Source organism: Athene cunicularia, assembly GCF_003259725.1.
Source record: "Athene cunicularia isolate RWA chromosome 2 unlocalized genomic scaffold, athCun1 chr2_part1, whole genome shotgun sequence".
NCBI classification, from domain to species: domain Eukaryota; kingdom Metazoa; phylum Chordata; class Aves; order Strigiformes; family Strigidae; genus Athene; species Athene cunicularia.
The window spans coordinates 99,870,472-99,885,681 of NW_020799095.1; the positions used below are offsets into that span (position 1 = coordinate 99,870,472).

At 40.2% G+C, this 15,210-nt stretch overlaps 1 protein-coding gene across 1 annotated transcript in view; it reads left to right on the top strand.

Annotated features, from left to right (window-relative positions):
* Nucleotides 1-15,210, top strand: part of LAMA1 (laminin subunit alpha 1) — a 124,353-nt gene that overhangs the window by 102,848 nt on the left and 6,295 nt on the right. Inside the window, exons 46-58 of the mRNA XM_026841437.1 lie at nucleotides 507-640; nucleotides 867-1,017; nucleotides 1,557-1,681; nucleotides 2,668-2,818; nucleotides 3,912-4,056; nucleotides 7,788-7,929; nucleotides 9,053-9,167; nucleotides 9,349-9,519; nucleotides 10,217-10,368; nucleotides 10,880-11,065; nucleotides 11,539-11,695; nucleotides 12,831-12,943; nucleotides 14,048-14,237. Of these exons, the coding sequence (XP_026697238.1) occupies nucleotides 507-640; nucleotides 867-1,017; nucleotides 1,557-1,681; nucleotides 2,668-2,818; nucleotides 3,912-4,056; nucleotides 7,788-7,929; nucleotides 9,053-9,167; nucleotides 9,349-9,519; nucleotides 10,217-10,368; nucleotides 10,880-11,065; nucleotides 11,539-11,695; nucleotides 12,831-12,943; nucleotides 14,048-14,237 (1,932 nt within the window). The remainder of the gene's footprint in view (nucleotides 1-506; nucleotides 641-866; nucleotides 1,018-1,556; nucleotides 1,682-2,667; nucleotides 2,819-3,911; nucleotides 4,057-7,787; nucleotides 7,930-9,052; nucleotides 9,168-9,348; nucleotides 9,520-10,216; nucleotides 10,369-10,879; nucleotides 11,066-11,538; nucleotides 11,696-12,830; nucleotides 12,944-14,047; nucleotides 14,238-15,210) is intronic.

Consider the following 15,210-nt stretch of genomic DNA (forward strand, 5'->3'; position numbering starts at 1 on the left):
TCCATATAACATGCTGGAGTATTTCAAACAATTTGCCTGTTATCACAGAGCAGATAATTTGGCCCTCATGAGCATGGTGCATCTAACCGCTTGAAAAGGAGCATGATGGCTCGCTGTCACTTCACTTTCCTCTTCCTTCTCTCTGTAATCTTAATAAATGCACACCTATTAGCTCCCTGTGGCATGCTATCATGTGATAGTACTTTTTCACAGACTGGTAGATCACTTCACACACACTCAGAAGTGCATATTTCTATATGTCTACATATGTGTCTACATCACATGTTTTTACATACGTATAAAGAAAACATTCAGCTACTTGTATATAAGCTGAGTTTTTTGGGTTTCATGAAAAGTAAAAATGAGTGAAGACTTACTGGGCCTCATTTTGCTGTGAGTCCAGTAATACGGGATGTAGGGATGTGGCTCTGGAAAGTCTTTCTCAATGTAATGTATTAACTGCACGTCTGTTGCCATGTATTAGAATAAGCCCTGCTGTTTTTCAGACAGACTTCCTTGCAGTGGAGATGCGACGTGGTAAGGTAGCTCTTCTTTGGGATTTGGGCTCTGGATCAACAAGAGTGGAATACCCTGATTTTCAAATTGACAACAACAAATGGCACAGAATACATGCAACCAGGTAATTAAAATGAGGATGGCATAAATGTTTGATAGCAAAATTGATTTTCTTTTTTTAATGAGATGGCTGTATTTAGAAATGTCTGAGTGAACTTGACATAAACAACACAAATGTCTTAGTTTTCCAGTGAAAAGATTTTTATTGTCCTTAAAAAGAGAAGCCAATAACATGTGTTGATTAAGCCTGGTGATTACTAAAACTATTTATTAGTATTTGTACTTGGCAGGTTTGGAAAAACAGGTACACTCAGCATAGAGGAAATGAACTCCAATCAGAAGCCTTCATCTAAATCTGCAACCTCTCCGGGGACAGCCAGCATACTGGATGTTAACAAATCAACCCTAATGTTTATTGGAGGACTTGGAGGGCAAATCAAGGTTGAATTCTGAGATCATCATTCTGTAAAATATTTTTATCATGTTTAAGATATATTTTTGACTTAGAAATAATTGCATGCATTGGTTACTTCATCATGAAATGCCAGGTACTCTGAACATAAAGAAAAGATGCTATAAGGATGTTTTAGTATCCTGAAGTTAATTTTCCCTGGAAATTTTTGCGTAAAATGTTAACCAGGACAGGCTGTGTGTGCATACATGATACGCAGACAGTACACAATTAATTTGCTTTTTCATTTCCATTCTTCCACTGCTTCTTTTAGTTTGTCATTGTTATTCATGCCATGAGTAAGTAGGTCAAGGACATAGTTACTTTACTTTTTTACTTGCTGCAAAACTAACCTATTATCATTTAAATTATAATTGTAAATAGTTTTGCTTAAACGTGTTGTTCTTTCATTATGATTTGTATCTAACAATGTTAGAGTTCAAGGAAAACAACCAAGCAAAAATTTGGCTGCATAATTTTCCATGTACTTAACATTAATTGTCTTCATGAAGTATTTCTTGTCTTGCAGAAATCACCTGCTGTTAAGGTGACCCATTTTAAAGGGTGTATGGGAGAAGCATCCCTGAATGGCAAATCTATCGGTCTTTGGAACTACATGGAAAGAGAGGGCAAGTGCAATGGCTGTTTTGGAAGGTATTTTGTCTCACTTTTTTTTTTTTTTTTTTTTTTTTTTTTCCCTAACAGATTTAGAGTAATTTACATCTGTCATATATTTCTGTGCTAGCTAAAACTAATGAACTCGGATAAATTGCAGCATTTCATAGATCATTAACTTACAGTTCTGAACACAATAATCTGAATGTGCCAGTAATGTCAAATAATTTCATTGTATGGAATTTTATCTAACTTTCTCAGGGGAGTTCTTATTGCTGTGGTCTGTTTTGTGTGTTGAAAGTAGGGACTGCCAGTGAACCCGACTATTTTGGAATGTTAGCTTTCCAGTAATTTTCAGCAAGACAAATCTGTTCTTTTCTAGAATAAGAAACAGTGTAAAGCACTCTTATAAAAAAAAACCCATAGCAAAACTGTAACCACTGAGCTTCCTACCATTCTTGTAATTATTGTGAAAGGGGATTGCAGACTGTACTATTTTTATATTTATTGAATAGAAAAGAAATATGCTTAACCATATTCCTTTTTGCAGAATGTTTCACACAAAAACAGCAGAGGGTGCTGCTTGATTGTGAGATATTTTTTACAAGTATTATATTGCAGGGAAAGGGGCTAATAGAACAGTTATTGTAAGTGCAATTATGCGAAGCATTTTGATAAATAGATGACATGTTTTAAGTAAGAGGGTGTACGTTGTAACAATTTTTTTTTTCCCTTAAGAAATGATTGGGGTTTTTTCATACATCAGGGGAGAACATATTTTATCTTGTATACATCCTTCCCCATGGCTAAATCATGTATTGTGAGACTCAATAATGAAAGTGGCCTTTGGCTGGAATCCTTCAGTTATGCATAACATCAACATTCAATTCTCTTTCCACACTTACTAATCATACTGCCTGGGGACTGCACCAACTGATTTAATTTCTCTTATATTTCATATAAAAATTACTTGAAAACCACAAATTTTCAATTAACATTTTTAACTCTGTTTTGTGCTTCCATAGCCCACAGGATGAGGACACTTCATTCCATTTTGATGGCAGTGGATACTCGGTTGTGGAGAAGGCACTCCGCTCAACAGTGACTCAGATAATAATATTTTTCAGTACCTATTCACCTAATGGGCTGCTTCTGTATCTTGCTTCAAATGGCACTGTAAGAAAATGGATCAGATTCTTAAGCTATCAAAAACTATGTTTAAATCACTTGATGGTTTCTTTCTTTCTTCTTCGTTATTTTTTAGCTTACATCTATTAAAACAAATTATTATCTTTGTATAGATTATCACCAGTGATTGACAGCATGAGCCAAAACAGTAAAGACAAAATAATTCTTTAGAGCAAATATTCACATATAGTAAAGGCAAAATTAAGCAATGAAAATAATTCTCCATAATTTCTTTTAATTCTAGATTAAAATTAATGGTTATTTAACTAAAGACAAGAAAAAGAAACAGTAGGGGCAACAAACTATTTTTGTTCAATTAGAGGAACCTTTGCAGAATGTAAAATCTTCTGGAATTGAGCTTGCAGAAGGATAATAAAATATTGAATAGGCATATTGAATTAAATCCATAAGATAGGGGAATTCAGTAAACTGAAATAAATTAAATAAAACTCCCTGTAACAGCAATATAACCTAGACCCATCCAGACCTTCATTGTCATGTCATGCAGTTTACCGCATACTTAGCTGGTGGTTTTGTTTTCCTGAAGGAGGACAAAGCTTTGTTTAGATACAGATGGTTTCAAGAGTTGCTGCAGTATTCATTGACGTTGTTATGTACTCTTTGCCTGAATTCACTGCACAGTGATATCTGACTTAATTTTTACAGTGCAGAGGGGGCACTTTTAATACAATTCAGAATTTTTTTTCCTATGTGAAGAAGCTCTTTGCTGCTTACAGTCAAATCAAATTACTCTCAACTTCATCTAAAAAAAAAAAAGCAAATGTGACATTTGTTATTTAAACCTTGCTCTGCTGAGTAATCAAGACTGATGATGCATCTAAGTAAAACTAACAACAAAACAAAATGAAAAGACATACCTGTAAGGTACATGTAACTTAATTTTCCTTAACATAACAAAAATGACTGTCTTGGGCCTAACAAATAGTTCAGGTACGGGTGTTACCAAACCTTTTTCACACAGTAGACCAAACCTGCCAATGATTCATCCTGTTGAAAGTTTTTGCTTCCAGGAATTTAATCTTTTGTTTGCATTTTTTTTTCTTTTTGTTTTTCCTTCCAGAGAGATTTCTTGTCCCTTGAGCTTGTTGATGGCAAAGTGAGACTGACTGTTGATCTAGGTTCAGGACCTCTTGCTCTTACCACAGAAAATCGTTACAACAATGGAACCTGGTATAAAATCTCATTCAGTCGGAACAAGAAACAAGGTAGGCTACAGACTGAAAAAAAGAGGTGTATGCACATTTACAAATATGAATATCTAACATAGCCACAGGGAACATCACTGCAACCAAATCTGGTCACTTCCAGTGAAGTTTCTTTAGCAGCCATACCTGTTACTTTGCTTTAGAAGGACAGCAGTGTAAATCTTGTGCTTGGTTTGGCACATCTTCTAAAAAGCAGATAGTGCAAAAGCTGCCTGATGAAAATATCGATAGTCACAGAATCATCTAGGTTGGAAAAGACCTTGAAGATCATCCAGTCCAACCATTAACCTAATATTGACAGTTCCCAACTACACCAGATCCCTCAGCGCTATGTCAACCCCACTCTTAAATACCTCCAGGGATGGGGACTCCACCACCTCCCCGGGCAGCACATTCCAATGCCTAACAACCCGTTCTGTAAAGAAATGCTTCCTAATATCCAGTCTAAACCTTCCCTGGCACAACTTGAGGCCATTCCCTCTTGTCCTGTCCCTTACTACTAGGTTAAAGCGACTCATCCCCAGCTCTGCAGCTTCCTTTCAGGTAGCTGTAGAGGGTGATGAGGTCTCCCCTCAGCCTCCTCTTCTCCAGACTAAACACCCGCAGTTCCCTCAGCTGCTCCTCGTATGACCTGTGCTCCAGACCCTGCACCAGCTTCGTTGCCCTTCTCTGGACACGCTCGAGTCATTCAATGTCCTTTTTGTAGTGAGGGGCCCAAAACTGAACACAGGAATCGAGGGGCGGCCTCACCAGTGCCGAGTACAGGGGTCAGATCCCTTCCCTGTCCCTGCTGGCCACGCTATTGCTGACACAAGCCAGGATGCCATTGGCCTTCTTGGCCCCCTGGGCACACGGTTGGCTCCTGTTCAGCCGGCTGTCAGTCAACCCCCCCAGGTCCCTCTCTGACTGGCAGCTCTCCAGCCACTCCTGCCCAAGCCTGTAGCGCTGCTGGGGGTTGTTGTGGCCCAAGGGCAGCCCCTGGCATTTGGCCTTATTGAAACTAATTTGTAATTATTGAGTTGCTAGACCCAAAAGCTGTAAACTCTCCTTTCCTTCCTGATTGCAGCCAAAGCTTCCTCTTCAGCCAGGGTGGTCTTCTCTGGTGCTGGCTTCTCTTACAGCACCTGGGAACCACCTGCTCCTGAGCCATTAACACTTCCTTCTTAAAGAGTGCCCAGCCTTCCTGGACCCCTGTACCCTTCAGTACTATCTCCCAAGGGATCCTGCCAAACAGCTGTTCAAACAAGACAAAGTCAGCCCTTTGAAAGTCCAGGATGTCATTTCTGCTGCCCCCTCTCCTGGCCTCTCTAAGAATAGAGAACTCTATTTAATTTCATGCTTGCTGTTCCGTAGTCGGCCTCCAACCTCCACATCATCCACCAGTCCTCTGTTCACAAAGAGGAGATCCATCAGGTCACCTTCTCTGGTTTGTTCACTCACCAGCTGCGTCAGGAAATTATCTGCCACACATTGTAGGAATCTTTGGGACTGGTCCTGCTCTGCTGTGTTGTATTTCCAGCAGATGTTTGGGAAGTTAAAGTCTCCCACAAGAACAAGGGCAAGTGATTGTGAGATTTCTCCTAAGTGCCTATAGAATATTTCATCCACCTCTCTGTCCTGGGTGGGTGGCCTATAGTAGACTCCTACTACAACATCTGCCCTGTTGGCCTTCCCCCTGATTCTAACACAAAGTCACTCCACCCTGTCTTCACTATACTTGTGCTCAAAGCAATCATAACAGTCCCTGACATACAGTGCCACCCTACCGCCTCTCCTTCCCTGTCTATCCCTTCTAAAGAGCTTGTAGCCATCAGCTGGTGCACTCCAGTCATGGGAGACATCCCACCATGTTTCTGTAATAGCCACAACATCATAATTTTCCTGTTTCATCATGGCTTCGAGCTCCTCCTCTTTGTTACCCATGCTGTGTGCATTGGTATACATGCACTTCAGATGGGCTGATGTTCTGCCCCTTTCCCCTTCAAATCTAGTTTAAAGCTCTCTCAATGAGCCCAGCTAACTCCTGCCCCAAGATCCTTTCCCCCCTCTGGGACAGGTGCATCCCATCTAATGCCAAAAGGTCTGGCATCCTGTATACCAACCCATGATTGAAAAATCCAAAGCCCCGAAGGTAACACCAGTCTTAGAGCCACAAGTTCATCTGTTGAGTTCTCCTGTATTCTTCTTCATCCATTCCTACAACTGAAGGGATGGAGGAGAACAAAATTTGTGCCCTCGACCCCTTAATCAGTTTACCCAAGGACCTGAAACCTCTCTTCATTGCTTTAGGACCTCTCCTGGTAATGTTGCTACCAACCTGAAAAATTAAGAGAGGGTAGTAGCCCTTGGGTCTCACTAGAGCGGGGAATTTTGCCATGAGGTCCTTGACCCGGGCCCCAGGGAGGCAGCGGACTTCCCTGTGAAGTGGGTCTGGTCTGCATATGGGGCCTTCAACACCCCTCAGAATGGAGTCACTCACTACAATGACTCTTCTGGGGTTCTTTTGAGAACTGGTTTTAATACCTGGTCCAGATCAAACTGGCCTTGGTGGACCTTGGTTGTCTTCCTTGTTTGTCTCATTTTTTAACTCCTTTTCTTCATTCAAAAGTTCCAGGGCCCCAAATCTGTTGTGAAGGGACACCATGGAGGGTGAGGGAGGTCAGGAGAGGATTTTTCTGCCTCTCTGAGCAGGGACCTGTTTCCAACCTCCTTCATCTCTTAGATCCCCTCCTTCTGCCTGGTAGCAAGAGGATGAGGGATTGCCTGCCTCCTTTGGAGCCTCCATTTGCTCCTGTTGCTTCATGGGTGCCAAGGTGCTACTCCACCAATCAATTTTCCTTTCACACTCCCTAATACTTCTTAATCTTTCGACCTCTCCTTTGAGTTCTGCCACTAGGCTGAACAGGTCATCCAGCTGATCACAGTGCAGACAGGTGTTGTCACTGCTGCCCTCCTGCAGGATTGACAGGCTCAGGCACAACCTGCAGCCTGGGACCTGGACCGCTGCATGTTTGTGGGGCAGCTCCGTCTGGGTCGCCACGTTTTTTCTGGTGGTGGTTTTGACGTGACTGGAGACCATGGTTCAGTCCACTCATGGAGGACGATAAGATGAAACCAGATCATATAAGTTCTAGACCCAGGTGCACTACGCCCTGTCTGCGCCAACCTTCTGACATGCCAGGCACTGTTCGCCACGCTCCTGCCTGGTCGCTCGTACTCCCTGGGGGCTGCTCTTGTACGTGAGGGGCACAGGGTGTCATTACTCCAGTTTCTGCCCACTCTGAGTAATCTCTGCCCTCGTTTCGCAGCTCACTCTTCCCGCTCAGGGGGAAGGCGACTTGAGTCTTTCAAGAGTGAAAGATCTTTGTCCAAGTCTGTATATCAAGGATCATGTTTTCTATTCTGTGTTTTAAGAGTACCTAGTACAACAGTATTTTGGGGCTTATGTTTAGGAAGTAATGCATTACAAATAATATGTGTTAGTAGCCATAACATATTCTCATATTTATATTTTCCTGTAGACTTCCTCCAATTTGGTTTTGCCAGAGAAAAATGAATCACAATAACAGAATAACTGTAATGATGATAAGTTACTCATACTAAAAATAAGAAGATTGTCCATACATGTCTGAGTCAATGAATACATTTTCCTTTATTAGAGAAAAGATTGCCAGAATGGAAGAATATGTATTTGTGTCCTTCTCCAGGTCTTTACTCTCTTTTATTTGCAGGAATTTTGGCAGTCATGGATGCCTATAACCTTAATTATAAAGAAACCAAGCAAGGAGAATCTCCTGGGGTTGCTTCAGACCTGAACCGCTCTGATAAGGACCCAATCTTCATTGGTGGGCTGCCAAGGTTGAGGGTTGTGAGGTAAAATGTCCTCTTGCTTTCCCCCCTTTGCTGAGACTCTTCTAAGTAGAGAAAAAGATTTTAACAAAGTCTTTTGCACTGAAATTAGTAAAAATTAATTAAGTCTGAAGTCTTGTTTATGGCCATGTATGCCACAGAATATCTGTCCTTTGCATTCAAACTCTAATATTGTGCTTTTCACTGGTAGGTCTGACACTGCAGTTCAGATCAGAGACAAGCTTCTGTTTTTCCTCTCCATGGGTGATTTCCACAACAGCAGCTGCCACAGTACACTCCTGCTCTTTGTTTCAGACTGCAGCAAGCATTCAGCACTGCTGCCTGGAACGATGCTCCTTTGATCTCTACCTGTGTGAGGCTTGTGATTGCCAGCTGGCATTTATGGGCAAAAATGCACTTCAGGATAAAGTTCTACTTCAGAAAGTAATTCTTGTAATTCAGTTTTGAAACTTGGAACAGAGGAGAAACAGTTGTGAACAGATCAACAAAAAACCATTACAAATACGTTTTATAGCATGTCTCTAGTTCATACTTTTTGTACTGCACAACCCTGCTGAACTTGTAAAGTCACATTTCTTCCAGTGGCTTCACTTAAACTGTCTGCATGCTCTTGACAATAAGGTAAATTCCAGGACAATATTGGTGTCTATGCACATATTGGCGAAGTACAGACTTCTTAATCTTACCTGTCATAGCAGCCTGTAAGGAATTATGGCAAGACAGTCTTTGATTTCTCTGACTTAAACCTGGAACCAAATTAGGCATCCTCTGGACTTAAGAAACGAAAAAGAATTACTAGGTAGTAGAGAGCTACAGTTATTCTCTCACACAAAACCCATTACATTTCATCTGAAGATTCACCATAAAGTTTTGGAAAATGACCCAGCATGGCAACACAGCTACACACTTGTATATTTCCATTTGGCGATAATGTTATCTGACTCTTTTTAAGATCAGAATTAGTATCTGCTAAGAGTAAAACCCGATTACTCATGTTTTCACTTACTCTGGGCTGACTGTATTCTTTAAAACAATCTTTTTTTCTTATTGAAGAGAACTTAATCTTTTCTTCTGAGAGATTCCAAATAGTACTTCTTGGAAAAAAAAGCCTTGCTTTGTGTTTCAGGAAAGGTCTTAACAGTAGAATGTATGTGGGATGCATCAAGAATCTGGAAATATCCCGTTCAACTTTTGACTTGCTTAGAAATTCATACGGAGTAAGAAAAGGCTGTGTTTTGGAGGTAGGAGACTTAGGTTTTGTGACTTGATCTTTATTGCTATTGAACGGTGAATACAGTGAGTTAAAATTGGCTTATCTTGAAAAATTCTGAGATGATCTAATCTATACTGAAATTTATTTTTTTTTTTCTTACTGGGCACTATGTAGGGACAAAGTAATTATTTCTCTTCCTCATAAAATAGCCTATTCGTAGTGTGAACATCTTGAACAACGGATATATTGAGTTGGTACCCAAGTCCTTAAGCCCAGAATCGGAACTGATGGCAACTTTTGCTACAAAGAACAGCAGTGGCATCATCCTTGCTGGACTCAGCAGGGGACTGGAAAAGCGACGGCGTAGACAAGCACATTTGGCAAGTACTGAAAACAAAGATTTTTTTGGTTTTGTCTTCGCCATTTTTATTTTATAATACCAAGTCAGGTTTTTATGACTGTAACTGGCAAAGAATGAGAAAGAAAAAGTTAGTTGGTTTAGGAAAGCTGAAATACAGAGGATAGGTGGGGAACCGAATATTCATTGTTGCAGAGGAGAGGTGAAGGATCAGTTAGCAGAGACTTATGTTTACTAGGACTCAGAATGTTTTCTCAACAAGGAGGAAAACTGCACATGAAATGCACGTAGTATTACTTTCCAGTTCTCTTAGTCAGACGTAGTTATTGAGGGATTTGAGATGAACAGCTATCTCATAGCTAGTGGACTGCTTTGTAGCTCCTGGAATCCAAGGACAAAGTCTCAGTAGAAACACCTACCCCTTCTTATTTCCTTCGTCTAAGGGGAGGAGTGGGATGGTGGTGGTATTAAAAAACGTCTGCATTTTAACTTGAATTTTTATCATGACCAGAGAAATTGCCGGCTTTCATGTTTTCTGTTATAAGGCTTTGAACTCTGAGAGGTCCTAGTGCATGCCTACTAGTCTTTGGGTTTCATTAAAACGTTTATTTACAACAAAGTTGGAGGTAAATTTTTCTGAAGTATGTTCTATTAAACACTGAATGAGTAACAGGAAATTGAGTTATAGTTAAAAATTAATCTTCTGGTTAAATCCACAGCCCTTCTTTTCCATCATGCTGATTGATGGTCATCTTGCAGTGTATGTTAATGCTGGAGATAGAGCAAGTACTAGAAAAGTAATTCTTCAGGCTGCTAATGGAACATACAGTGATGGACAAGAACACTCTGTCATCCTAATCCGGAATAAGAGGTACATGTGACTGCAAACAGTGCTACCTGTTTAATTAGTGTATGCTGTTGTCAGTTCACTGCGCTCTCTGAGGAGCTGCCTTTGCTAGCTCATTAGGTGGAACAATAAGGGCTGTGGGTTTTTTGCTGTTAATGGAGGTGTTCTGATTTACTTGGTAATTGCATACAGCATACAGCCACTGATGCAGTTGTAGTTAAAAGCTCTCAAAATCTCTAGACAGCTTGGGCTTCTTGAGTAAAGTGCGCTACATAGTATTAGATACAGGTATCAAAATAGTTTTGAAAAATACCTATTAAAATAATGTAGAAAGATATTTTTTAACAGGTAGAGTTTTGTCAAATATCTATAAAGAAGTAGGACTTACAGTTTTAAGACATTAAAGGGATTATTAAAGTGATGGAACCTTTATTTCTTAGAACAGGACATTTCTGAGTATGAAAGGAATGTTTTTCATTTAAAAATGAATGTCTAAGGCCCTTGTTGAATGTTTTCTCTTCTTTATCTTTTTCAGGATCATAACTGTACAGGTGGATGAAAGTAACCCTGCAGAACTGAGACTTGGTTCATCAGCAGAAATGAGCCCCGTGAATATTTCCAACTTCTATGCTGGTGGCATTCCAGCAGGAGAGGGCATTTTAGGGCTAAAAATGGCTGGCTCCTTTCATGGCTGTATCAGCAATCTTATTTTTAACAAGGAGTAAGTCAGAGGGGTAACTGCACTGTTTTGGAAAACTGTGGATAGTAATTATTAGTTGTGGTTTGTGATGTCTTTCATAACATTGTCCATTTGCCTGGTTTTTAGCATAACACAGGCATGATACTGGTCATCTGGGCATTACAACAGGCAGAAGATGAATATTACCAGCTAGATTTCCAAACAACATTAAAAATCTCTTTAAAGTATAGAGATGCTGCACAAAATGCAACTTTCTGTACTATAGCTTCATCTGCATTCACAGATAGAATGGTTTTCCAATAATATTGTCTGTTCATACTGTTTTATGGACAGATTATTTGCCGTTTTTCAATCTTTTTGTCCTACCATGACACTTCTTTCCTTTTCTCCTGTTACTAGTAAAAGACCCTGTAAAATACTCTCCTTGTGCTTGGGAAATGTAGAGATTTGGGATTTCATTTCTTAAAATGTATTTTTTTTTTTTAAAAACACAGGCTTTTGTATTTCACCACTTCCATGAAGTATGAACATGTGGATATGGACAGCTGCTTTTTGTCGGAGAAGCCTAAACCAACCACACAGCCAGAAGGCATTGAGATTCAACTTCAGGCTTTACCAGTTCCCCTGAGGCCTCTTACAGATACAAAAAAAGTATGTATTACAGCAAAGCTCTATTGCCTCTTCTAGGAAAGTGTTCAACGGAAAGATGCATTTTAGCTTTGTGGAGAATTTTCAAAGTGTGGACTGTGGATATTTGCCTCTTCTATGGTGTGGCATGGTTCAATGACTGTGTATTTGAAATGATTATTTCTTACAGGAAAAACTGTGGTATAAACCTTTGTAGCAGCCTGTTGGCCTTTTGGAAGGGAAATGTAGTTAGGTTTATCATTGTTCAGGCAGCAACACTAAAAAAAGAAAAGAAAAAGTGGAGTGATAATCCCCAGCAGAAGGACTTGACAGTAAATATTATCTTTAGTGTGTTCCTGCCAAAGTGGCTGTGTGCTGAGATTTACATCAGCTGTGCAATTCAGCATTCACATTTTTCTGGTCACACACATGCAGTCTCTGCTCTGTGTCAAAGAGAAGGCACAAACCATTCCAGAGGCACACAGTGTCTGAATGCAGCTTGCATGGCACCTGTTTCCTCTCACACAGTCCCTGTTCCCAAAAGAGAAGGCAGCATTACTTCTCTCCTTGTGCAGCTGTACATCCTTATAATGAAGTGTTTCCAAAGCATTCTGAAATCATTTTTGTGTGGCAACAGAAAGCAGGACTTTATACATTTCATACAACTGTGGCTATAAAAAGAAATAAGCTCCCCATCTTGGAGCTAAAGTATAGCATTGTCTCATATACTTTGTTACTCAGCTCCCCATCTCACAAATCATAACAAAAATGTGCATTCTCACTCAATGGGAAAATATTTCTACCAACTCCATAAGATTTTCACACTGAATTTGTTCTCTGTATTCCTGCATTTGTTATCGAAATGGCTATCAATTAAGACAAATGGTGAATGAATACTTCTCAAACTACAAACATTTCTCAGTAGAAAAGACCACTGCTGTCCATGAGACATAGCTTAATCATTACAACTAATTATTTTTGAGCCTAAAGATAGCTCAGAATGATTGGGAGTTTAGCTAGTTGATGTTGCTGTATACTTTGTGGCAGTCACGTGGCTCAGTTTTGCTCTTTACAAAGTTCTGCATAGGCACATTGTCACTCAGCACTTGCTGCTCTGCACCTGACACTATTCTTCTGAATAAAGTTCTTTTATTTACAGGTAGTTTGTGCAAAGGATGAGATACCTGATCATGTTCAAGGTGCCCATCAGTTTGGACTTGCCAAAGGCAGCCACTTGACACTGCTCTTCAATCAGTCTATGGTTAGGAAGAAGTGAGTATACCCTGAGTCACACATGCACACTGTATATTCTCTTGTGTTGAGCTACAAGAAGTGCAGTGATGGTTTTCGTGAATGATCATGGCAGTACCAGCTTTGAACATCGCTCTTGCTTCAGGTTTCTGTGGGTTCCCATGGAAAAAGGTATCATGATCACCACAATGTAATTTAATGTGTCTTTCCCAGGTTTGTGGTCGTGAGTTTAACTCATGGTCAGAGTTTTGAATTTTTTTTCCCCTCAGACTTAAGAGTCCCACTGTACCTTCTGTAAGTATTTTGATTTCTGCTTTCCACATACAGAGCTCAGCTGGTCTCTGCTCCTTTGACTGATGCAGATAAAATCTCACCCTCTCCTTTGGATTTTCTGAAATTGCATCTTCCATGTCTGCTTTACTCCACAGGTCACTGAAGGAGCCAAGACTATTGAGAAGAATCATTCTGTTGAGACTTAATGTGTGGTAGTGTCCCTGTCACTCTTAGTTGTTTGAGGGACTCCCATCAAGGTCCCCAAAACACAGCCTACAAGCCACTTGCATATGCTTCTTTCAGCTCAGGAAGCCTCTGCAGGCATTGAGTAAAGAGCCTTTTTTCTAGCCCTTCTGTTGCAACTACTGAACATAAGGACATTGCAGAGGATTGATGTTATGTAGTCTGAACGCAGCGTCTCCATACCAAACGGCTCAATCAGCTCCTTTACCTTTTAAGCCTCCCTCTGTTCTCAGTCTGCCCATTATAATCTCAGCAAGCCCGGCTAATAGTAATAGATGCCATCACATTATCCTGGAATTCGTTCTTTTTCTGAGGCAATAGGCAAGCCTACAGTTGCAAACAGCTGAGCCTGTCCCTCTTAAAGCCCAGCTCACTCTGTGTGACAAGCACTTTTTCTGTCTCTGACAGGTACAGCACTGATTTCTATTATGAAATACATTATAGGCTATGCTTTCTTAGAATCAATGCAAATTATACTTCTCTGGTCTTTGTAATAATAAATTTCCTTTCATAATAATAAATTGGTTGAGGCTGTTCTCTACCTCCAGAAAAGCTTTTTATCAATGCAGAAGAAATATCTTTCAGTAACACTGGATTTTTATTGTCTAGACTTTCTGTCCAGCTGAATCTCAGAACCTTTGCCTCCAGTGGCCTCATTTACTACATGGCTCACCAGAACCAAGTTGATTATGCAGCCCTGCAGCTTCATGGGGGACAGCTCTATTTCTCATTTGATCTAGGCAAAGGAAAAGCAGTAGCTTTTCACTCTGCTTTTATCAGTGATGGAAAATGGCATACGGTAGGTAGTCACCAATATTGTACTCCATTTTCTCTTCCCTGGAGTTACTGGGATGGTTTTTCTCTGCCTTTCCTGTATGCTTTCTGTGTTTCAAAGGCAAACAGGTTTTAACTCGGTCATGAAACCATTCAGATAACTTTGTGTTTGAATATAATTATTTCCTTTTAAAATTCTCATTAATTATGCATCAATTCCAGCATCCAACTACTGTCAAGTATCTCAGATTATTTAGAATATTAAATAACTTAGAAATAAAATAGTCCACCAACTGCATAATAATGGTCATCTTCACCAGAGAACAACCCAGTAGAGAGGTCTTGAAACTTTGCCTTTTTCCACACAGAGATTTCCATGCTCTTTGTCACCAAAGACTTGCAACAGAGTGTATGACAGCATGAAAAAGATTTGTGGGTGCACAGTTTTTCCTTTCTCCCACTTCTTACCTAATAACTGAGCATGTCATAGCAGCTAGTGGTAACAGGGAAGCACTCTTTCCTTTCCTTGGTAGATGCATCATGAGAAAGACATTTGGAATGAATGGAGGCTGGAGGGGGAGGACATGGCCTAAAGAGAGTTTGTGAAGAAATTATGGCTACAAGTTTTCAGGTGTCATATAGCATTCAGGACCTTCTGTACAAAACGACTGTGCCAGCCTCTGTTGCCCCAGTTCCTCTGAGCAACCCACCTGCTGCAGGCCCTGCCTTTTCTTCATGAGAAATGACTGTGATATCTGCATGAATTTTAAAAGCAACTCTGACCACATTACTTAAGGCAGGTGAGGATGACAATATTCATCCTGCTAAACTTCCGTTCCTTTATCCATATGTGAAGCCTTAACTCCAGGAAGTGGCTTCTGTGGGACAAAGGGATTGATGACACAGAGCTGCCACGTCTCCTAGGTGCCTTGGGAATCAGCAGTTATTTTTGCTTTTCATAGATAATTAGCAGAAGAAAAATCATCAAAAAGTAACAT